We start from the raw sequence: 25,277 nt of genomic DNA, 5'->3' as shown, positions 1-25,277 counted from the left end.
GTCTGCACATAGTTGGGATCACTGAAGATGATGGCCATAGCTTGAATAAATTCCTCTAATTGTCACAAGAGAGGGCCGGACTGTTTCAGGAAGCCAAGGCCAAGGCCTGAATCAACAAATTTAAGATGAGCCTGCAGGGGCCTTATCCATGGGAAATGATTGGTGGTGGAGGAGAAAGAGTGGCTGACATTGGTTCAGGAACCTCTGAAACGTGTCCCAATCTCTGTCAAATTTGGCAGGAGGAAGTCCCCCAGAACTTACACCAGCAGTTGAGGTATATCTGTTAGGATTGATGGGCGAGGCCTGCTGCATTCTTCTCTGGCCATATGCAAAGTCCTCTGGTGGGGTGGTATTGGTGGAGCCTCCTCGAGCAGTGCATCTTGAGTTAGCATCTCATTAATGTGAACGGGGCAGTTTCTCCTCTCGGATCTACTGTTTTAGGTTGTCTGCAGACATTGCTGCATCAGTTTTGTCATCCTGTGTTCATGTTTAGGAAACAAAACTTGAAAAAAGGAGAGCTAAACACTTTTTTTTAAAATGTAATCTGAGATTCTGATGTAATCACATGTCTCCTGGAGCTGGGTCCTAGGCACAGTCCTGTAGTCCTGCCACAACCTGACAGAATGATTGATACTTTGGGGCTTCTGTCTACTTTTATCTAGCAGAAGGAAAAGATAATTTCTGACATCTTGCAGTTCAAGATGGGCCTGCTGGCCTGCTAGGGGACCATGGGCAAGTCAACTCACTTCTGTTCCCCATCCATAAAATGGGGATAATGTAGTTACTTCCTTTCAGTCGGTATCAAGCGGAGTGCCTCAAGGGTTGGTCCTGGGGTCGGTTTTGTTCAATATCTTCATTAATGATCTGGAGGATGGCGTGGATTGCACCCTCAGCAAGTTTGCAGATGACACTAAACTGGGAGGAGAGGTAGATACGCTGGAGGGTAGGGATAGGATACAGAGGGACCTAGACAAATTAGAGGATTGGGCCAAAAGAAATCTGATGAGGTTCAACAAGGACAAGTGCAGAGTCCTGCACTTAGGCCGGAAGAATCCCATGCACCGCTACAGACTAGGGACTGAATGGCTAGGCAGCAGTTCTGCAGAAAAGGACCTAGGGGTTACAGTGGACAAGAAGCTGGATATGAGTCAACAGTGTGCCCTTGTTGCCAAGAAGGCGAACAGCATTTTGGGATGTATAAGTAGGGGCATTGCCAGCAGATCGAGGGACGTGATCATTCCTCTCTATTTGACATTGGTGAGGCCTCATCTGGAGTACTGTGTCCAGTTTTGGGCCCCACACTACAAGAAGGATGTGGAAAAATTGGAAAGAGTCCAGCAGAGGGCAACAAAAATGATTAGGGGGCTGGAGCACATGACTTATGAGGAAAGGCTGAGGGAACTGGGATTGTTTAGTCTGCAGAAGACAAGAATGAGGGGGGATTTGATAGATGCTTTCAACTACCTGAAACGGGGTTCCAAACAGGATGGATCTAGACTGTTCTCAGTGGTAGCAGATGACAGAACAAGGAATAATGGTCTCAAGTTGCAGTGGGGGAGGTTTAGGTTGGATGTTAGGGAAAACTTTTTCACGAGGAGGGTGGTGAAGCACTGGAATGGGTTACCTAGAGAGGTGGTGGAATCTCCTTCCTTAGAGGTTTTCAAGGTCAGGCTTGACAAAGCCCAGGCTGGGATGATTTAGTTGGGATTGGTCCTGCTTCGAGCAGGGGGTTGGACTAGATGACCTCCTGAGGTCCCTTCCAACCCTGATATTCTATTATTCTATGATTCTAAGAGAAGAGGAAGGCGATGCCTCCTATCCCTGATGGATTATTAAGCTTGCCAAATTCATCTGGCTTTCACCTGTTACCATGACTGCAACACACGAACAAGGCTGATTGCCTATACTAAGGGCCCTACCAAATTCACGGTCCACTTCAGTCAATTTCACGGACATAGGATTTTAAAAATCGTTAATTTCATGATTTCAGCTATTTAAATCTGAAATTTCATGGTGGTGTAATTGTAGGGATCCTGACCCAAAAAGAAGTTGTAGGGGGAATCGCAAAGGCTGTTGTAAGGGGGGGTTGCGGTATTTCTACTCTTACTTCTGTGCTGCTGTTGGCAGTGACACTGCCTTCAGAGCTGGGCAGCTGGAGGATGGCAGAGCCGCCACTAGCAGCAGTGCAGAAGTAAGGGTGGCATGGTATGGTATTGCCAGCTTTACTTCTGTGCTGCTGCTCGGGGGGCGCCGCCTTCAGAGCTGGGCGCCCAGCCACTGCTCTCCGGCCATCCAGCTCTGAAGGCAGCGCAGAAGTAAGTGTGGCAGTACTGCAGCCCTCCTAAAATAACCAGGCCACCCCCCTGCAACGCCCTTTTGGGTCAGAACCCCCAATTTGAGAAACGCTGGTCTCCCCTGGGAAATCTGTATAGTGTAGGCTAAAAGCACACAAAAGACCAGATTTCACAGTCCATTTTTCATTACCAGGAATTTGGTGGGGCCATACCTATACTGAGTGCCCCAGAAAGAGACTTCTTTTTTCTACATTAGCCATCCTTTTTTTCTCAGCGACTGCTTTGGCCACTGGCTGAGAAATCACCATCTCAGAGATTTTCTCCTCTTCTGCTCCAGAAGACTGGATATCAGAGGCAAACAGATATAGGAAAATAACTGCTTTTGGTTGCATTTAATGTGGAAGGGGAGAATACATTGCAGTGAGTATTCTGACATACCTATTTTGCTTCAGTCTTCACTAAAAAAGTTAATTATGGTCAGGTGCTTAACAGAATTAACATTAACAACAAGATAGAAAGAACAGGTTAATGAATGTTTATATAAGTTAGAGGTATTCAGGTTGTCAGGGCTTGACAAAATTCACCGTAAGGTATTGAAGGAACTAGGCAAAGCAATCTCTGAACCATTAACAAATTATTCAACAGTAATCTATGCTGCTGTACAGCCAGCCTCGAAAAGGATACTACAAGGCATGGTCAAGCCATATTCAGCTCAGGCTTCCGAGATAATGGCAGTTATGGCTGTCCTATGCGAAGAAAAACAGGAAGAAGACATTTGCATCTGCTCTGATTCAGACTGGGTGATCTGAGCTCTAAGTGACTGGATGCCTGTGTGGATTCAGCGTCAGATGCACTCAGTAGACGGAAAACCCATATAGTATGCTAATTACCTTCAGCATGTCTGGGATCTGGCATCCAACAGGTTGGGACAAACTTACCTGTGTAAAGTAAAAGCCCACAGCAAGGACCACACATAAGTGTCAAAGCTGAATAATCAAGTGGACCTTCTAGCAACCTTCTAGTGGGCTAAAGGATCCCCCCCCAGGTCCTGTGGATCCCCCTCCTAGGCTCTTATTCAACAATCAGTTTGCAAGCTCGTAGGAAATTAGATTGGTTTGGCATGACTTCTTGACAAGTCCATGTTGGCTATTACTTATCACTCTGTTATCCTCTAAGTCAGTGGTGGGCAACCTGCGGCCCATTAGGGTAAGCTGATTGCGGGCTGCGAGATGTTTTGTGGACATTGACCATCCGCAGTCGTCCTTGCAGGTCCAGACGTCCTTGCAGCGCGGGTCACTTCCCGCAGCTCCCATTGGCTGGGAATGGCGAACCGCGGCCATTGGGAGCTGCAGGGGGCCATGCTTGCGGATGGTCAACGTCCGCAAAATGTCTCAAGGCCTGCAGTCAGCTTACCCTGATGGGCCGCAGGTTGCCCACCACTGACTTAGAGGATAATAGGGTGATAAGTAATAGCCAACATGGACTTGTCAAGAAGTCATGCCAAACCAACCTAATTTCCTTCTTTTACAGGGTTATGGGCCTATAGCTATAGACATGACACATCTTGATTTTAGTAAGAGTTTTGACACAATCCTACATGACATCCTTATAAGCAGACTAGGGAAATGTGGTCTAGTGAAATTACTATATAGTTGGTGCACAGCTGGTTGAGAAAAACATACTCAAAGAGTAATTATAAATGGTTCACTGTCAAACTGGGAGGATGTATCTAGTGGGGTCCTGCAGGGGTCTCTTCTGGGTCTGGTAATATTCAACCTTTTCATTCATGACTTGGATAATGGAATAGAGAGTATGCTTTTAAGATGTGTGGATGATTCCAGGCTGGGTGGGGTTGCAAGCACTTTGGAGGACAGGATTAGAATTCAAAATGACCTTGGCAAATTGGAGAATTGATCTAAAATCAACAAGATGCAATTCAGAAAAGACAAGTGCAAAGTACTTTGTTTAGGAAAGAAAAATCAAATGCACAAATACAAAATGGGGAATAACGGGCTAGGCAGTAGTACTGCTGAAAAGGATCTGGAGGTGATAGTGGAACACAAATTGAATATGAGCCAACAATATGATGAGTTGTGAAACAGACTTACATAATGTGGGGTATATTAACAGGATTGTTGTATGTAAGACATGGTTAGTAATTGTCCCACTCTGCTCAGCAGTGGTGAAGCCTTAGCTAGAGTATGGTGTCCAGTTTTGACACCACACTTTAGGAAAGATGTGGAGAAATAGGAGAGAGCCAAGAGGAGAGCAACAAAAATGATGACAGGTTTAGAAAACATGACCTGAGGAAGGGTTAAAAAAACTGGGTATGTTTGGTCTTGAGAAAAGAAGATTAAGGGGGAATCTGACAACAGTCTTCAAATATATTAAGGGCTGTTATAAAAAGGACGGTGAGCAATTGTTCTCTATGTCCACTGAAGGCAGGACAAGAAGTAATGGGCTTAATGTGCAGCAAGGGTGATTTAGGTTACATATTAGGAAAAAAATTCTTACTATAAGGATAGTTAAGTACTGAAATAGGCTTCCAAGGGTGATTGTGGAATCCCAGTCACTGGAGGTTTTTAAAAACAGGCTAGACAAAGATGGTCTAGGTATATTTGATCCTGCCTCAGCAGGGGGATGGACTAGATGACCTCTCAATGTCCTTCCAGCCCTACATTTCTATGATTGTACCACACATTTCCCTGCTTGACTGGGATACAGCTGCACAAAAAGTTCCAGATGACTTATTTGTTTGTTTGGGTAAACTGCCTGCCCAAGTCCATCTCCTATTTTTGAACACAGTTTAAGTGACTGGTAAGAAATAGCTGAGTGCATATTATATTTCAGATGTTGCTGCATTACGCAGTGGAAGGATTAGTACACTGCTTTCTATTTTAGTTGGGAGTCTGATTATATCTTTCTTGTAAGCTGGAGTACAGGCAAAGTACTTTAGTTGGAAAATATTGCCAAACACATATTCTGTGACCTAGCAATGTTTGTGAGGGATACAGCTTTCAAAGTTATTTCTTTAGAAAAGCTAGGATGCTTTCCTCAAGCTCAAACTGGTGAGTCCGACAATCAAATTTCTGGCAGCCTTTGTTTCCTTTACCAAGATCAGCATTACTTATAGGAGTAAAAGGGAAGGCATATTCAGAGACACTGGCTTTCCCCCTCACTTTTTCCAGATTCTAATGACGGCCTGCAAAGAAATGTTGTAATAACTACATTCGGTTGGGTTTGATGGAGCATCTTGTAAAGGTGGTATGTTTAGAAGATTACTCTCTCCATTTAGACCCAGCAGCCATCCATTGTATAATTACGTTTAGTAGTGAATTGAACAGAGAAAGGAAGCCCACTAATACATTTTAAATTAGAAGTCCTCATCATCTTATTTCTCTAAGACTACAAAGGATAGACCAATTTATTCTAGGTTTCCTATTTTTTCTTTCCAGGTAATTTGATTAAAATTATTGAGACAATCCTGGATTTAGTCACCAGATGGCACTATAATGGTATTTTCTTGTAATCATAGAATATCAGGGTTGGAAGGGACCTCACCTCAGAAGATCATCTAGTCCAACCCCCTGCTCAAAGCAGGACCAATCCCCAATTTTTGCCCCAGATCCCTAAATGGCCCCCTCAAGGATTGAGCTTGCAACCCTGGTTTTAGCAGGCTAATGCTCAAACCACTGAGCTATCCCTCCCCTGCTTTCTGAATAACTAAAAATGACCCATAACATTGTCTACAATGAAAAATTATTGCAATTAAAAAAAAAAAGAGTTCTAACACCTCCAATGTTTGCAATTTTACTTTGAACTTTGGCATGGAGATAGTTCTTTATTGGCCTCATGAAAATCCCTTCAGATTTTTCCAAGTTAAAGGTTTTGACAATTGCCCCTGCCTGTCTTTGTCTCACATGCAGCACAGGTATTTTTGGAAATACACCAAAATCCCATAACATGTCATTGGCATGGCACATGGAGCTTCCTGTCACTTCAGCATTTTCCATTCAGAGCTGAACCTTCAGACGGGACAGACAAAAATGCATGATGATGGTCTTCATCCTCTTCAGCCTGCTGCAGCTTTTCCCTATCCCTATGCATTTGGGCCTAGGTCCAGGAGAATATATAATGTACTAAAACCCAGCCCTCGGTAACCACAGATTCTAATCTAGACTCACCTGTTTTACTAACTGGTGTCAGAGTAGCAGCCGCGTTAGTCTGTAGTCACAAAAAGAAAAGGAGGACTAGTGGCACCTTAGAGACTAACCAATTTATCTGAGCATGAGCTTTTGTGAGCTACAGCTCGCTTCATCTGCATCTGCATCCATGAAGTGAGCTGTAGCTCAGGGAAGCTCATGCTCAAATAAATTGGTTAGTCTCTAAGGTGCCACTAGTCCTCCTTTTCTTTTTGCGACTACAGACTAACGCGGCTGCTACTCTGACACCTGTAGCGAGAGAGCCGCTCAACCACAGCCGCTTCGATGGAGAGTGCGGCGGGGATTTAAAGGGGCAACCCCCAGCTCCTCTGAAAAGCGCCACAGGACGAATATCCCAGCGCAGCGAGCGGGGCGTCCCGCGACACAAGCAAACCTGCCCCACCCCTAGTCCCAGCTTCCCCACGCTCGCCTCGGACGGTCTCCCCGCCCCCTTTCTCCCGCCGGTGGGAGTCACTGCGCAGGCGCAACGGTGGAGCAGTTGGTGGGAGGGGCTTTCCTCAGAGACGTTAACTCGTTCGGGCTGGCGCCGCCGCCATTTTGAATCCGCTCGCTGGTGGTCCGGTCAGTGGTTGCGGCGGCTCCGGGACCCCCTCAGAGCGTGAGAGAGACCGAAACATGGCAGCGAACAGCCGGAACTTGAAACAAGTGCGGATCGAAAACAGCTCCCCGGCGGCCCCGCTCGGCATGGTGGGGGGCGGCGGCCTGAAGGGGATGCGGGGCCTGGAGGCGGACAGCGAGGTAGGGGCCATGGCGCCGGGCAAAGAGGCTGGCGACGAGGAGCAGGAGGTCGGGTTCACCATCGACATCAAGAGCTTCCTCAAGCCCGGCGAAAAGAGCTACACGCAGCGCTGCCGCCTCTTCGTGGGGAACCTGCCCACGGACATCACCGAGGAGGACTTCAAGCGCCTCTTCGAGCGCTACGGGGAGCCCAGCGAGGTCTTTATCAACCGCGACCGCGGCTTCGGCTTCATCCGCCTGGTAAGGACCTCTTCCCCCATCCGTGTCTGCGAGGGAGTGGGGCAGGCCTCGTCCCTCCGGCCGCCTACAGTATTCCGGTACTGACACCGTTCGGGGGGCAGTGGGAGAGGCCTGTCTCGGTGTTTGCATGCCGTACAGGCATTGTGGGGGTGGGATTGGGACGGACCTCGCCCCTAAAGTCGCCTAACCTACATCTCCCTGATACGGGGGGGGGGGGGGGAGTGGGACAGTGCTTGTGTCGTCGCCCCCCCCGGCCTCTGTGTGCGAGTTGGGGGCGGAGTGGGACAGATGTTTCCCTACAGCCTCGTCTCCTTTCCCTTGTCAGTACAGTCAGTGCTAGTTTCACAGCCTGATTGCTTCTCTTCTGCTCCTCCGCCTGGTACAGTTCTTTCTTTCATGCCTTGCCATGGTTACTCTTCCATACACTAAAAAGAAAAGGAGTACTTGTGGCACCTTAGAGACTAACCAATTTATTTGGACATACCACTGAATGCATCCAATGAAGTGAGCTGTAGCTCACGAAAGCTTATGCTCAAATAAATTTGTTAGTCTCTAAGGTGCCACAAGTACTCCCTTTCTTTTTGCAAATACAGACTAATACGGCTGCTTCTCTGAAATCTTCCATACACTGACTGCCACTTGCCTCACCGCCTCCATTTCTATCCCCAAGTAGTGCACACTATTGCCTGTCCACTTACATGTCCAACTGCCTTCACCTCCCACCCACCAGCCCCACTTGTTCTGCACAGATAACCTGATACTCTTACTGCCTTTTAATTTTCAGTAGTAGAAAATGGAAAATGCTTCTTTGAATAAGAAAGCATGTTTAGTTGGGTTGAGATGGTTGGTCCACCCTCGTACTGCATTATTTCCAGAAGTTTCTTTGTGTGATTAATTGGATTTTTCCTGTTTATGATGTAGCATGAATTAAGTTTTATTATACTTCAAGGAGGAGCTCTGGATACTTCTCCCACTCCTTTTGTTCTTTATTTCTTGGAAAGCCAAATATGTGGCGTCTGAGCCAGGTAGGATTATTTGCTGTAGGCTTCCATTCATGAAAGAATGAGGCTCAATTTCAGAGGTTAAGTTATACCATTTGCATTTTAGTGAAATATATTGTGAAATACACTTACTGTTTCCTTGAGATCCTTTTGAAAAGAAGAGCCTACATTTTCAAAAGCTACTAGACTAGTACCAGTGTTTTTGCATGCCCCACTTAATGGTCTCCACTTTACGAAACCTTAAAGGGGGCTGCCTGGTTTTTGGATTATGTGTGCTCATCATTTTTGAAAATCTGGTTTCTGGTGTATCATGAAAAAATTGAGGCAGTCAAAGCTAGCTTATTGCCCACAGGTTTTAACATATCATCAGTCTGTCTGCTATGCTGGGATGCTTTTCATAGTCAAAGCTGCTGTCAATAGAGAATGCACAGGGTGGTGGGCATAGAAAAGCAGAGTTAAGATTTTTTTGGGTACTTAAATTGTCAGTTTCCAATATTTTAGATTTTTTTTTAAATTGTAACTTTGACATTGATTTTTCTAATGTGTAAATACTTGTATTTTTTTAAAATGTTGCTATACAGAGGCTTTTTTTTCTTGAATATATAACTGGGATAGAATACTGTCCCTTTGCTAGTAGTAGCTGAGAGGATTAAGGAATGGAGCATCTCACGTCACTCTTTCGTAGTCTTTTTGGCCAACTGAATAATTTTGCAGAGGTTGTGAAGAAAGCTGTCTCCCACTTTCTTTGGCTTGATTCCTTTAGTACAATAACTTGGGATATAGGTGAAAGAAGTTAAAGGAAAAATTCCAGGATAAGAATGGGAGGGCAATGTCAGGGAAAATTGACACTTGGGTTAGATAGATGCAAAAGGCACAAAAACAAGTGAAGGGTAATAAATACAACAGGCATAATAAAAATCCCTAGAGAAAACAAAATAGTGCTGCTAGAATGTAGATCGTATTTGACTTTAGTTCAGCAATCAGTTCAATCAAAAGTGGTAGTGGATAAAAAGAATGGTAACAAAAAAAATAAAAAATTCCCTATACATTTTAAAATTTCTGTCAAAGAGTGAATGAGGGGAAACTTCTCCCCTCCCTCTCACAGAGGCAGAAACGAAAATAATATATATGTCCCTATGAAAAAAAGTTGTGTGAAAGTTCTGAACTCACTTTGACTGTCCATATAAAGAATTGCGTACTTTTCTGCTGTAGGAGTGTTTGGGGAATCATCCTCTAGCACATGCGAGCAAAACTAATGGATTTAAAGTACGACGTATTAGAACAAATTGTATGGAAAAACAAATGCAGATTGCTGAAATCATTGAACAAACAGAATCTGAAAAGCTCTTGCTTTGGGAAGAGGATACTTTGAATGTTGACCAATCCCCCCCTTAATTTTAATATGCTCATAACTTTAAAAAAATGTTTTAAGTAATGGTAAAATAGCTGAAAACTAATAAATTGACTCAGTATCCTTGAGGCAAGTATAGAATGGATTCATATAAAATGTTTTTTTTCCCCTCTTGGAAAGGAATCTAGAACACTGGCTGAAATAGCAAAGACAGAACTTGATGGTACTATTTTGAAGAGTAGACCACTTCGAATTCGATTTGCTACACATGGAGCTGCCTTAACAGTCAAGAATCTTTCACCTGTGGTTTCCAATGAGCTTCTGGAACAAGCTTTTTCTCAATTTGGTCCAGTGGAGAGGGCTGTTGTTGTAGTAGATGACCGCGGCAGAGCTACAGGAAAAGGTTTTGTAGAGTTTGCAGCAAAACCTCCGGCAAGGAAGGCTCTAGAGAGATGCAGTGATGGGGCATTCTTACTAACAACGTAAGTTACAGGTTTTTTTTTTCTGGTCAGATTTGTGGGTGAGAGTTTTATAATGTATAGAAAACTGCAACCAAGAGCATGGTCAGACCTTTTATTGTGTTCTCAGAACTTGGACACCAGATTTGCTTTGGTTATATGTAAATTTATTTGGTTATATGTAAATACAGTATGTTCATGGGTAGGTGTTATTTTCTTTGTAGGTTCTTTAATTATTTTCCAGTAACTTTTACTTTCTCCATACCTATTCAGAATTCTCCAAAGGTAATTAGATTGTTTTTGGTTTCATTCTTGACCATGAAGTTTCCAATAACAGTAGTGAAAACTGACAAGACTCTAGTTGGTGTTTACTTTGCGGTATCTTGGCAAAACTATAAGAAGAAGCGCTGAAGTTTTCTATTTGCAGACTTAGGAGGAACATGACCCTGCATCTGTTCATATTTTGACGGTTATGTTAACAACTGTATGGTTTCCTACTAACTGGGCATGTACATTTTTCAAGTCTTGCTATTATTGATAGCACCTCATCACCTTTTTTTAATCTCTTCCTTCATACTTTTGTAATTCTGCCTCTCCACACTTTGCCATAATGGCAGAGGACTATTAGTGGTGGTGTGACTGCTTGCCTACATGCATTTGCCATTAGCAGTTTTATGCTGCTTTGCTGAATATGGTTGAAATTGCAACTGCTTAGGAAAAAATGTATTGTGCAGTTATCTATAACTTTTCTCATTTAGGTGAGTGACATAATGTTTGAGTGAATAAAAACACATGATTTTGGCCTGAATTAAAAATCCAAAATATTCCCTAATGGACTAAATTACAGGCATATTTAGTAGGTCCCTGTTGTGGCTGCTACATTGTGTTGCAGGCACATTACATATGGCACTCGTTACAAGATGTAACTGATAATGGAATCATTATGCAACTGTTTTGTAAATATACTTTTGTGGAAACTGCTGTGCTACAAAGATATAGGATAGGGAAAGAAGAGCCATGGAAAGAACAGTGTGGCTACCAGAACTTTACATTACAAGTTTTAGTATTCCAGAAAACTATCATACAATGAAACAATTTGTTACACTCTAATTTATGTAGCTTTTTGGGTTCTTTGTGAAGATCTATATAATGGGATGAGATTTTTCACATTTTTTACTCACCCAGATTGGTTTATGCAATTGTATTGAAAAACTCTTCTATTATGTGTTGAATGCCCTTAATAATCAGGGATTGAGGGGGCTTTTCAGACCATTGAGGGCCAGATTTTGCCACCCTTGTGTTTCTATCTTGCTCTGCCACTATTTCCATTGAAATCAATAGTCCTGCTCATGAAGCAAAGTTATTTAATTTCAGTAAGGGTGGCAGAATCAGGTACTCATGGTTTAATTTATTCTTTTTTCATGAAATCTGTTCTTTCTTCCATTAGCATTTGATTCTCTGCATAAGTTGAACATGAGTATGCCCTATGTTGTAATGGCTATGCCATCCTATTACTTTGAATAGTATTGTGCAGTCCTGTAAGGTTTTCATTATTTGAAGCCGCTTTACTGTTCGTAAAATAACAATATTAAAAAGTCTAGAACTGACGATGTTGGGAAAGTAATGAATTGGCTTTCCCACAAAAGCAAATCTCTGTAATTTGTAGCTTGTTCGTGTTTGATACTCTGATGTGTATAGCTCATGAAGGGAAGATGTTGATTTCTAAGAATATGGCACTTTACAGAACAGGACATTTAAAAAGTCAGTTATGCTGAAATTATTTTTTAATTGTAGTGGGAACTCTGATGTCCACTTATCAATTCTATTTTTAATTGTGCAGGTAACTTTCAAAAGCATCTCTGTATTTCTTGTATATCTGAACAAAGCTGCTGTTTGTTTGTATTGTGATAGCTTCTAGGAGCCCCTCTCATGGACCCAGACCCATTTTTCTACATTTGTACAAATGCATAATAAAAACATGATTGCTGCACTAAAGAGTTTAGTCGCCTGTAAACAGTTATTTTTAACTTTTTTTTTTCATTCTTTAAATTGCTCAGTTTATTTTTCCATCAGAAGGGCAGTAGTGTTTTCTAGATAAAGTTGGCTTATGTGTAAGACAAATTTATTCACTAAGACAGTGCTTTTTTAAAATTTCATTAAATGTGAAGGAGTTGTACCTAACAGACCCTAAGAAGTCATTTTTTAGAATGTTTCCCAACAATATTACAAAATGTAACTTGTTTCAATGTGGATTTCCTTGGTTTGTTTAATGAATTAAAATATTAACACAGAAAACCTTTAATATTTCTTTCAGAACACCTCGACCTGTTGTTGTAGAACCTATGGAACAATTTGATGATGAAGATGGGCTACCAGAGAAATTAATGCAAAAAACACAACAGTATCATAAGTAAGTTGGATTTAGATTCAGATTTCCTTAAACATTATTAGGTTAGCTTGATGAACAAAAGTTTATTAAATTTTACCTTCATGTGTAGAGTGAGGATGGGAAAGAGAGTGCTGTTTGTCTAATAAGCAGATTTTTTTTGTTTTTAAATATATATACAGTTGTTAGGCTTTCCTGATTATGAAGTGCAAACTCAGATAATAGGCACTCAGTCCCTGATCCTGAAAAGATTTGTGCACATGTTTATTTTTACTCTGAGCAGTCTCATTGACTCTGTACATCAGTGTTCCTGCAGGATCAGGGCTTCAAATACCGCAGTGATGGTTGCAATAAAGTAAACTGTGTAAGTCTTGAGTGTCAGGAGAAACCAAAGTTCTTTTAATTTTAGTGTTGAAATTTGAGACTCTCCCCAAGAAATCCTGATTGCTGGAGCCAAAATGCTTACTCAGATGACAAGCAAAAATAGAATGATTTTTTAAAATAATGTATGAGATAAATATTTTGGTTCATTGCTCTTTAATGAATTATTACAATAGAACAAGCATTTGAAAAGGGTATCGTGAACTAAAATTTTGATGGGCTTTAGTTTTTGAAGGCTTTGAGTAATATGTTAATACAGCAAGCCATGACACTTTTTCAAACATTGGTGTTAAAAAAAATCATGTTTATAAGCCACTTTCTTAGCAGCCTGATAATTATTAGTTTAGTTGCATAGTCTTCTGCTAAAGCATCAGAAATTTTCAATATAATGCAAAACAAGTCTTCCTTAAAAACGAATAAATTTACATGGGGTTTGATTTGGACTATTTCTCTGGTCATGCAGAGTAATCTTACTGCAGAGTCCTGCCATAAAGTTTTGGGACTGAGTTCTGAAAATGAGCTGCTAATTTAAATTACAGAAATTGGCAACTTGATTTAAAGTTAGAAATTAAATCAGAATGTTTGATCAGGAATATATTTTGCTACTGCAGCTACTTTATAAATAAATTTCCGTACATTTTAACTGTGTGCATTTTTATTAGGGAAAGAGAGCAGCCTCCACGTTTTGCTCAACCTGGAACATTTGAATTTGAGTATGCTTCCCGATGGAAGGCTCTTGATGAGATGGAAAAGCAGCAGCGAGAACAGGTTGACAGGAACATTAGAGAAGCCAAAGAGAAACTAGAAGCGGAAATGGAAGCAGCTAGACATGAACATCAGTTAATGCTGATGAGGCAAGGTAAAAATCGGATACTCCGCCAACTATAAAAAAAACCCTGTTTCTCAAAAAAGGTTCCTTTGCATAACATATTGAGTGATGAATCTCAGTTGTGTGTGACACATGTAAATGAGATTTTGTTAGACTAAATATTTCTTGGCTTTTTCAGAAAATACTTAGAGGTGGGAAACAGTTTTTCATTTGAACCAAAATCAAGTCTACTCATCTTTTATTTTCAGAGTACAATATAATCAGATGTAAAATTAACTCCACTTACATCTAAATACTGTGTGTGGAGAGGCTGGGTAGCTTCACAAATTCAGTAGGAAGGGTTTTTTAGTTTAATGTTGATTGTGATCCTGGGCTGAAATAAATTAGATTTTGCACACTGTGTATAGAGAAATTGTGTGACTGGTGCTGCTCTATTATTTTCCATTTCTTATACATATGAGTGTTGAGGGAGATAATTTTATAGTTTTAATAGCTGAAAGCCTTTTGCTTTGATGCCCAACTTAGGAACCTGGTGATTCAAGGAGTATTCCATCCTCACCTTCTTGATTTTTAGTTTTTTTTTCTGCACAGTTGGAAGGACTGTCAGACTTCTGAGTAAATAACACAATAGCATGTTTCATTACAAAGGATCCAAAAGCTTTTAACAAACCAGACACGTACAGCACTGAAACCTGTTGGATAGTGGCAGACCACTGGCACAATGCACAACAGTGGAAGTAGGGGAAACTGGCCAAGTGTATCTGGGTAAGCCCTACAAAAAGTTTTATGGGATCTTCTGATCCACATTGGGGAGATAATAGCTGGATTTTCAAGTTCTTATCCAAAAGACCACTACACTAAGCATCATGCAGTTTTATTCTGTTTACCTGTTACTGTTTAGGCTGAAAGTCTGTATCAACACTTAAGGGATTTGAACCTCCAAGAGAAGGGAAATTATACGGTCATGGAATGATCACTTGTTAAAACTAAACATGAAGAAAAGACACACAATTGTGACAGAGGGGACATATAAGTTGCCTAGGCTTAAGGTTTGAAACACCTACATGCTCTGAAACCTTCATTGTCCCCTGGCTTACAAAGCTTGACCCAGTCAGGCAAATCCACATTCCTTTGTCTAAGGCAGGCTGGTTTATCAACTCTTTCAACAACATATCTCATTGACTTTAAGGCCAGAAAGGACCACCATGATCATCTATTCTGATCTCCTGTACGTTGCATGCCACAGAATCTCTCCCTCCCACTCCTGTAATAAGACTCATAAGCTCTGTCTGAGTTACTGAAGTCCACAAATCATGATTTACGTTACTGAGAATGCACCCTTTGCACTAGTTAAAACTTGCAAGTGACCTGTGCCCCATGTGACAGAGTAGGGGGGAAAAAAAACAACAAACCGGGGTCTCTGCCAGTCTGACCTGGGGGAAAATCCCTTCCTAACCTCAAATATGGCAAGTCAGTTGGATCCTGAGCATTTTGGCAAGATCCAACAGTCAGACTCCCAGAAAGAATTCTGTAATAACTCAGAGCCCTCTCCGTTTAGCGTCCCATGACTGGTCATTAGGGATATTTGCTACTAGAAGTCGCAGATCGGCTGTATATCATTGTAGGCAGTCTCGTCATACCATCCCCTCCATAAACTTATAAAGCTCTGTCTTTAAGCCAGTTTGGTTTTTTGCCCCCCACTGCTTGTCTTGGAAGGCTGTTTCAGAACTTCACTCTGATGGTTAGAAACCTTCATCTAATTTCAAGCCTGAATGTGTTGATGGCCAGTTTATATCCATTTGTTCTTTTGTCAGCTTTGGCGCTTAACTTAAATAACTCCTCCCACTCCCTGGTATTTATACTTTTGATGTATTTATAGAGAGCAGTCATATTTCCCATAGCCTTCATTTGGTTAGGTTAAAGAAGCCAACCTCTTTGGAAAGCCTACATTGAGATGAAAATCATTCCTCTGATTCTAGTAGTCCTTTTCTGTACCTGTTCCAATTTTGAATTCATCATCTGGAGACCAGAACTGCACACAGTATTCCAGATGAGGTGTCACCAGTGCCTTGTATAATGATAGTAACACTTCCCTATCTCTACTGCAAATATCCTGCCTAATGCATCCTAGGATTACATTATTCTTTTTCATAGCCACGTTGGCAGCTCATAGTTATCCTGTGATCAACCAATACACTCAGGTCTTTCTCCTCGTCGCTTCCAGTTGATACGTTCCCAGTTAATAGCAAAAAAATTTCTTGTTAGTCTCTAAGTGCATGACCTTGCACGTTTAAATCCCATTTCATCCCATTTCTGTTACTCCAGTTTTCAAGATCGTCCAGTTCTTGTATGATGTGTTAAGATAAAATATCTTAGGAAATATGTTCCTAACGCACACCTGTAACTCGTTGTACAAACACCTGTACATAAATTACACACTATTCATGACCAGCATGTCACTAGCTTTCATAAAAGACCTTACTTGATGCTCTTAATTCAATTGCTTATTCTTTGGGGTTCAGATCCACCGTTCTTCCAGTGGCGTGGATGGACCCTGATTGTCACACCTTACTACTAAGGCTAACATCCGTTATCTCTTGTTCTGCTTCTGGGTCAAACAAGCCCCAGTGTTTTTTTTGTGGAGTCCTTTCTTGAACTGGAATTGGGAATTCTTCTACACATTCTGTCTGATTCTGCTGGTTTGGAAGATCAGCTGAAACTGAGCCAAGCCCAAAATGGGTTTTGGCAGCTTTGTCTTCAGATGTCATAGGTCTGATGTGAGCACCACTTTCCGGTTTACTGGACCTTCATTTTCAGACTGGAGTAAGAATATCCACTTGAACCTCAGTCTTACAAGTTCTAGCTCAATTTTGGATTACTGATATGCTTGATGAGGATGTTTTTTAAAAAGTTGATCAGGTACATTTGAGAGTTCTAACAAGCTACCTGAGTTGTGGTTTCAGCTTCCATCTTCCATGCTTAGGCAACAGTTCTCAAATGGTAAAAGTCCAAGAGTTTGAAGGAGCTGTGTTAAGTCTGATATTAAATATATTAACAGTCTGGGAAGTGTGTGAGCAGTGAGGTAACATTGTGCAGATTGCAAGTTATTTAGGTTATTCATGTCCAGAGAGGACTTCAAGGAACATCATAGGGATTTAACCAAGTTAGGTAAATAGGCAATGAGATGGCAGAAGAAATTCAAAGTTGGTAAGTGCAAAGTAATGCACGTTGGAAGGAAAATTTTAACTACTCATACACTTTACAGTGTTCTAAATTAACTGTATTGTCTCGGGAAAAGGATCTGGGCATCACGTTGGCAGCTCAGTGAAGACCTCTGCTTAGTGTACAGCTGTAGTCAAAAAGCAAACAGATACATAAGAAAAGGAATAGGAAATATGAGAAAAATATCTTATTATATAAATTCATGGTGAGGCCTCATCTGAAATATTGCATGAAGTACTGGTCACCTCATCTCAAATTAATGTTGCAGAATTAAAATGAGTTCTGAGAAGTGAATTGAGAATGATTAGGGGCATGGAAAAACTCACATGAAGAGGGATTGAAAAGGCGGATTGTTTAGAGGAAATATGTTGAAAGTATATAAATTAATGAATGGTGTAGATAAGGTAGATCGAGAGCTTACATTCTCTCATAGCACAAGAAGAAGGCAAGGGGACGTTCAGTGAAATTGAAAGTTGCAAATTCAAAACCGATAAAAGGGAATGATTTTTCACACTGTGTGTAATCAGACCATGGAACTCATTGCCACAGGATGTTGTTGAGTCCAAGAACTTCTTTGTATTAGATAAGGTCTGGATGCTTATATGAACAAGAGAATCCAGAGTTTTGTAGTTAATGGGACTACAAATAGAGACTAACAAATATCTTAGAGCATAATAAATAGTCTCTAAGGTGCCACAAGTACTCCTTTTCTTTTTATGGATACAGACTAACACGGCTGCTATTCTGAAAAATGGTCCATTTAGTCCAGTATCCTATGTGCTCTTGGCCCTAAGGGTAAATTACATTAGTTAAATGCATTGACCATTTTGATATGAGTTAGTAGCTCGTTCCTTAATCACATTCAGACTAAGTAATAGAATGGTAATTTTCTAATTTAAAAATAAAATCACTTCGTAATGGTGGTGACAGGGTGGATTTGATTTAAATCAAATTGATTTAAATCAGTAGTCAGGAAGACTCAATTTAATCAAAACAAGCATATGAATTTTTGAATTTAGTTAAATATTCAAGTTTTTAAAAATCAAGTTTGTTTTTGTTAAAATTGTTTTAACTAAAACAGTTAAATGAAATATTAAATCGACAATCAGCTGTGTCAACGTGAGAGACTTAAAATATTGGCTTCTGCAGCTAACTCAGTCGTCTTCACCTTTATTTTCCTGTTTGTTCATAATCTGGAAAAGAAAAACAAGTTTTCCTACTTTTTCAGGTCCCAAACAGTTTCCCAATTTGGAATGAATTAGTCCAAAGGAAGAAAATATTCTTTCTATACTGGCAGAAGAAGCTACTGCTGTTAAAAGTGAGATTATCACTTCAACGGTCTCTGAATCCAAGTGCTTATGTGACTTCTACCAATTCACTGGTGTGACTTTCTTTAAAACATCATCAGCAAACATATATTTCTTGAATGGTTTTTATTCTTGTATTCTTTTACAGCCTGTTGCCATTATAGGTTTTCCCTTCTAATGAGAGAATGGTATGATAGATCTCAAATCAATGAAGGCTACACTCAGAAAGACCTCAAGGCTTCTGAAATTTGCTGCTCAAACAGTTTCACTTTCATTTCTGCTGCCTGTCCCTCCCTTCTCACATTTATCTTCAGACTTCTCCTTGTCCAGATCTATTCCACGCCAACAATTTTCTATTATTGAACTTTATGAAACTTTGCAGTTTTAGAGAGAGGGGAGGGATTGACTCTGTGTACACAAATTTGCAGAGGGACAATAGGGTTGAGGTCTGTTATTTCTCACCTGTGTGTGTATGTATGTATAAACAAACATTTTTGCTCTAACAAGCGTGTTAGCTCTGGAGATACAAATCCACAGTTTGAGAACTGCAAAACTAAGCATCTCTGTTGGTATCTTCTAACTGAGCACTGAGTCCCATTGGATAGATAGAAAGATTAACCTGACTAATCTATACAGAAGCCCTTGGAACCCCATAAGATTGGGTTCCTAATCCATGAACTACTGGAACTCATTTACAAAACTTCTTAAACATTACGTGAATATGTTGTCTCCTACTATAAAATTAGAATTTATAATCCCTATTCCATGATGAGAATATCTTTGAGCTATAACATATCTTAATTAAAACTATCTTTAGATAAAATGCTTTTTGAGGAAAAAAAATCTATCTAATTTAAATTAAAAAAAATCTGATTTTTATTCTTTTTTAAAATCATTGATTTTTATCCACCCTGGGTAGTGAACATTTTGCAATGTGCATTCCACTACTGACACTGGAACACTTGCAACCACTGAAGTCAAAAGAATAATTGAGGGCCTTGTATAATATTTAACTTTTTGCAGATCTCATGAGGCGCCAGGAAGAACTGAGACGTTTGGAAGAACTTAGAAATCAAGAGTTACAGAAACGCAAGCAAATACAATTGAGGTATTTTGTTTTATTTGGTATTGATCCAGCCATGTGCTAGACATTCTAAATATATAACTGATATTTTAGGTCTAAGTGAATGAAGGTAGGTATTTTAGTTTATAGGGACTGATTATGAAATCTAGTTCAAGCAGTGTTTTAAAAAGAATGCTAGAATAATGCTTCTCTGCAGGTGCAGAAGAATATAAATATGACATTTCAATCCAGATATACTTAAAACTAAACAGAATTTGAAACAGAGGGCTTACACCAATTAGGAAGTAGTATGTTGAATAATTCTGTGGGTTTTATTATTTCTTATGGTCAGCTGCGCTCAGACTAAATAGCGTAGGATTATATTAATTTGTTTTCTACATTCCTTGTGCCAATTTCTTTTAAGATTATATAAGAGGTGCATTTGTAGTCAGATATGAAGTTGAATTTGACTCATTTTGGGGCACTGTTCTTCAGTTAGATTAAAATGATAATACAAAATGATGCAGTCTTTAATTTGATAGATTTTTCTGCAATAATTACCCAGTTATAACTTTCTCATATGCACCTCTGTGCTCTGACATCTGTCTCTGAATACTAAAGTAAACATTCTTTTTTAAGATCTGTTTTTACAAACGTGGATGATACTTTATTAATGTGCTAAGATTAAATAAAATTGGAGAAGGGGCTTAGTTACTTGAATTGAGTTTACCAATGCCTTTTGGAAGAACTGTTTTCTGATGCTCCTATTGCTTATTTTTGCATTTCAAAGTAATTTACTGTAGTGAAATATGTACCAGAATGCAAAAAACAAATTGCAGGAGTTATTGATAAATTGTAGTTTTTAATGTTGTTAAAAAAAATCCTTTAGGATTCTAAATCGCTATTGGAAATAATTGAAATTCTTTCAGCAGAGACTGTTCTGTATTTATAAATCTGAACTTGGTAAAAACTGAGCTCCCCATCTTCCCCCCCCCAACCCATTTTTTTTCTCAGTTTTCACTGTTGACAGTACCATCATGTTTTCAGTTACCCAGGCTTAAACTATCATAACCATGGCAAGCAGAGCACACACCTATAATGCTGTTAGGTATATATCAGGTGTGTGCCAAAATACTTCAGTGAAATGTCAAAGCCCAAAAGGTGGAGTGGAGGACTAGTAGTAAAATGTTATGATGCTATATAATGATTTAAGCTATAAGAAGTTGTGTTTTTAATTAACTTGAAATTCATTCACTTTAGCCCTGAAAGTCTATTGAAACTCATGTATGAAGAGGTCATGAACATAATTTACACAAGTTTATGAATAATTTTAGACATGAAGAAGAACATCGACGTCGTGAAGAAGAGATGCTACGCCAGAGAGAACAGGAAGAACTGAGACGACAGCAGGAAGGAGGATTTAAACCAAATTTCTTGGACAATGTAAGTAGAAGTCTATTTGATTAAAACCTGAAGTGCAGAAGAACCTTTAGTTTTTTTTCTGTATTTTCAAGAATGATCATATTGAAATGACTTCCTCTCCTGGCTACTTGTACTACTTTCATGTGTATGCTCTTATTTCTGTAGCAAAGAGACCACAGTGATCAATAGTATGGTCTCATTTTATCCCCCATGATTTTGCCTAGGGTTTGTATTGACAGTGCTCTTATTCCTCCAGGTCAGTTATTCAAAATTTTAACTAAGCGAAGGTTTTTAGATATTCATATGTTTTGTACATTCAGGAAGTATTATCTCCTGTATAATCCCGCAATCTAAACACACTACCACTTTTTTTCCAAGGTCAGACAACAGTGTTTCGCTTCTGAATGGAAATGCAGATAATAGCTAAGGCCATGTCTACATGGAGAGTTGCACTGGTTTTATTAAAGGCATTAATTTTATATCACTTGAGCTAAAGTGGTGCAAACCCCTGTGTAAACACTTATTTTAGTTTGAGTGGTATATTTTGGTTTAGATTAAGTCTGTTAGGGAAAATAAGCCACTTTTAAACAGAAATAAGAGTATTTACACAGTGGCTTGCATAGTTTAACTAAATTGGTACAAGGTTGTCTGTAGACAAATCCTAACATACAGCCCATCTTGATTCTATCAATGTGGGTGAAAAAAGGAGAATCTTTTTAAAATTAAGCCTAAATATCACCTGCAAAGAAAAAATGGGCATATATTCCTCTTCATGAACGGGGTTAGGTGGCCTAGTTGTTAGAGCGCTAGTGTCACCACCCAGTGGGTAGGTCTTACAGTTCAGGCCCTCTTTTAATTAGAGGTGCTGTGAGGTGGGCAGATGGCTTGGATTTCTCCTGTAGTAGAGGCAATGGTGTGGGGCCTGGGCCTGCCCACTCAATCAGGCTCCAACCTAGGGGCCCTAGGAGGGTCAACACCATGTGACCCACAAAAGCACCCTCCAAGTTACTGTCTGCTTCCCCCCACCGCCCCAAGTCCAATATAAAGTGAAAAGAAAAGGCAACCAAACTATCAGCCCTCAGCAGGGCTCTGCACACAGTCTTATTTCCTCTGAGAGTCTTCTCCAGCTCCTTTGTCAGGAGCCTTCAGGGTAGGTCTGTCTACCTCCCTCCTGAGCTGGGTTGTTCCCTTTTCAATCCTTTCTCTAGTTGGAGCATGCTCTGGAGGGGCGTGGAAACCTGGGCCCAGTCCTGTCTTTTAACCCCTTTTGGCCCAGTGTGGAGTTTTTATGCTCCATCACATTTAGAAGATACTGATGTCTGGAGCTCTAGTGAAATGATGACATCATGAGAGAGGGAGAATTTTAGACTCTTAGGCCTGGTCTATGGACAATTATTATACTGATCTTTCAGTTGGGGGAGGGGTGACTTTTCTACAGAAATACTTAAATCAGTACAACACCTCTTGTGGACACAGTTGTAATGTTAAGTTATAGCTATCATCTTTGGGAAGGGGTATAAGATATGCATGTATAAGCCATCTTTATGCCGATATATCTGCGTCTGCATTATGGGACTTGTGCCACTTTAAATATCCAATATATTTAAAGCAGTACAATTTATGTATAGACAAGGCCTTAGCTTTTGGGTTGTTTTTACCATGTTCCTCAATGATTTCATATTTTGGAGAAAGAATATCATTGTTAAATATTCAGCACCATCACACTAACTATTAAGCCTGAAGAGAACCCAACATGCATGTTCTGAGACATCCCAGGAAGTTCTTTAGCAAAACTATACAAAACCATGTTTGCTATTCCAAGCAGAACCCCCTTTTTTCACCCCCCCCCCTTTTTTTTTTTTTAGGGGATGGTGGTGTTAGGAATGGAGCTAAAAAAGGCATAGGTTATAGTTTTCTGCCAAGTGCTATTAGAGGTTTTGGTCAGATCTATATTTGATTATACATCTCTAAAAAGCTTGTTGCAAAAAATATTTCAGATTTTTTCCTTCATTTCTATACATGCTTGCATTGTGAAAAAGAAAATGTGTATGCATTGTGCATGTTTTTTCTTTTGGGTGAGGGAAGTGATAGAAGAAAAGGAGGTTTCAGAAATCTGAAGGTTAAAATATTGCTATTGCCCCTTCGTGTGTAGTTTTTAACGTAGGGTTATATAGGATTTATGTATTATAAAACTTACAAAATTATATTTAAATAAAGGGATTAAATATTTTAATCGGATATTTATTTAAACGGATAATATTTAAACGGATCTTGAGACTGTACTTGTAATGCCAAATTTGACTCTAGTTCACATTAGTGTCTAAAGGACCCATAGCATATAATCTGTTACATACAGCATGTGTTTTACCTATCATTATCTTTAAGGCTGTATGAATATGAACCTCAGATCCTGTCATTTCACTGAAATTTGACCCTCTGTTAAAACTGATGTCCTGAACATATACCAGAATGTAGCATGAGAAGAGAAAGGGATGGCTTAAGTGGAAAGTATTTTAATTTATGCTGTTTCACACATTGAAGTGGTCAGGATGCCTTTTTGGGGGAGCAAAGCGGTGGTGTACTTACTGTAAGTTCTTTTTGAAGAAACTTGGGTAACTGTTCCATTGAGTGCCACTCTGAGTAATTTGTGATCACCTGAAACAGTGCTGCTGCAGGAAATTGTATGTATATTTTGTAATAGTCATACAGTATGAAGCTACTACAACTGGTATGAGTTACACAAAAATGGTTGCACGTAAATTTATTTTAAATTGGGATATGTCATGTGAACTTGAAGTGGCAGATTCCAAACACTACTATTTAACTATCTCATGGTTTTCAGGTCACGTTTAGTGATTCTAGTATTGTAGTGATAAGGTGGCTTTCATTCCAAAAGCATTTTTAAAGCTGTGCAAAAATTAAAATACAGTAATTTACATGATTATGGAACTTTTTCTCTAACAGTGGTTTCTAATGGAAGGAATCCATATTATACTTACACAACTTTTACTTTTGAATATAGCAGATGAAACCAATTTCATATATGTACATTACAGCACATCTGTAGATAACTATAAATAACAGTAATTTTAAAATGTGAACAAGAGCTTCTTTATTAAAAACATCTGGTTTTGGAATAAACCGGAAAGCTGAACAGCTAATTTCAGGATATCGTGAAGGGGTGAATCTGAATTTCTGCCATCAGATTAATGAATAGGGTTTTTTTCTATGATCATATTCCCTTTAAGTGATCAGTTTCTAACTCAGACTTGTTGATTGTAAGAAGATTTGATCTGCTAATTTGTCTTTGCATCATACTGCCATTTTATCAATATTGAGAATGTTTACTTCTGTATTCAAAGCCTCAAACTTTGATTGTTGTGGATGAAACAGTAATTTCTATAATATGAATATATTCATGGATGGTTTTCACTGTATCCAGTCTTTGCCAGCAAACTGTAATTATGGCATGTTTCTTTAATCCTTAGAAGATCATACACTCTAATATCATTTTTGTATATGGAAAGAAATTAGTAATTGTTTCTAATACTTGTTTTTGTTTCTTAAAAGCTTTGAAAATATAAGCTTCCTTCACTTATATCCTATCCTTTTCACTGTTCAGTTTTAAAGAAGGACCTAAATGGTAAGTGTAATAATTACCAGAATTGGAACCCTTCATGCAAGGATCTTATATTAGGCTATCTTCATTCACTAGGTTACTTTCCATATCTCTAATTATTTTTTCATTCTTAAACTTTGATTAATTTTGAAAAGAGCACTTCTTTTGAAAAGAGTTTGATTGCTATTTTTTAATATGTTCTGCGAATTGCATTTGATTCAGTTATTAGTCAGTGTTTCTCAGTTTTATTTTTAACTGACAAAAATATAAGCCAAACAACATTTTCTGATTGAAGCTGTTTTAAGTCTTTGAAAGGCTGATTTGGTCTGCTTCCTCAAAGAAGTAATATTGAATTTACAAAATTAGGAATCTGCTTGCTCTCTGGCTTAATGGACGACCTTTTGCAAGGGTTGTCTAAGGATTTACTTCAGTAATTAATGTTACCTGTAATGCAGCGAGAGTTACCCTTAAATCCCATTTTTTATACTGTTTAGGGTTCTGGTTTCTTAATGTCTAAAGGTTGGTGCTCACAGAAGTCTGCCTTTATAGCTCAAAGATCACTATATAAATTCTATACAATTTTCAGTCGTTGAGTTTTGTTCTAATTTAGTTTGGAAATTGTTACCTTTTTCCTGCTTAATCTCTTCAGATAACTTGCACTTTGCATAAATACTGTTCCTTGCTAGAAGGGGAACTTGTCTACAGTGGATAACATCTTATTTATTAGCACATAAATATTTGCT

At 39.5% G+C, this 25,277-nt stretch overlaps 1 protein-coding gene across 2 annotated transcripts in view; it reads left to right on the top strand.

Annotated features, from left to right (window-relative positions):
* Positions 1-6,998: 6,998 nt before the first annotated feature.
* The window catches only part of PSPC1 (paraspeckle component 1), an 83,084-nt gene continuing 64,805 nt past the window's right edge, over positions 6,999-25,277 (top strand). Inside the window, exons 1-6 of one of the 2 annotated variants that reach the window (XM_084638178.1) lie at positions 6,999-7,495; positions 10,028-10,329; positions 12,620-12,715; positions 13,735-13,931; positions 19,454-19,538; positions 20,828-20,936. In XM_084638178.1, coding sequence (XP_084494304.1) covers positions 7,133-7,495; positions 10,028-10,329; positions 12,620-12,715; positions 13,735-13,931; positions 19,454-19,538; positions 20,828-20,936 — 1,152 coding nt within the window. In that variant the 5' untranslated portion in view covers positions 6,999-7,132. The remainder of the gene's footprint in view (positions 7,496-10,027; positions 10,330-12,619; positions 12,716-13,734; positions 13,932-19,453; positions 19,539-20,827; positions 20,937-25,277) is intronic. The other variant, XM_084638177.1, reaches the window with a different exon arrangement.

This window comes from Lepidochelys olivacea (assembly GCF_965140295.1).
Source record: "Lepidochelys olivacea isolate rLepOli2 genome assembly, chromosome: 1".
Classification (NCBI taxonomy): domain Eukaryota; kingdom Metazoa; phylum Chordata; order Testudines; family Cheloniidae; genus Lepidochelys; species Lepidochelys olivacea.
This window is presented reverse-complemented; position numbering and strand designations above follow the sequence as displayed.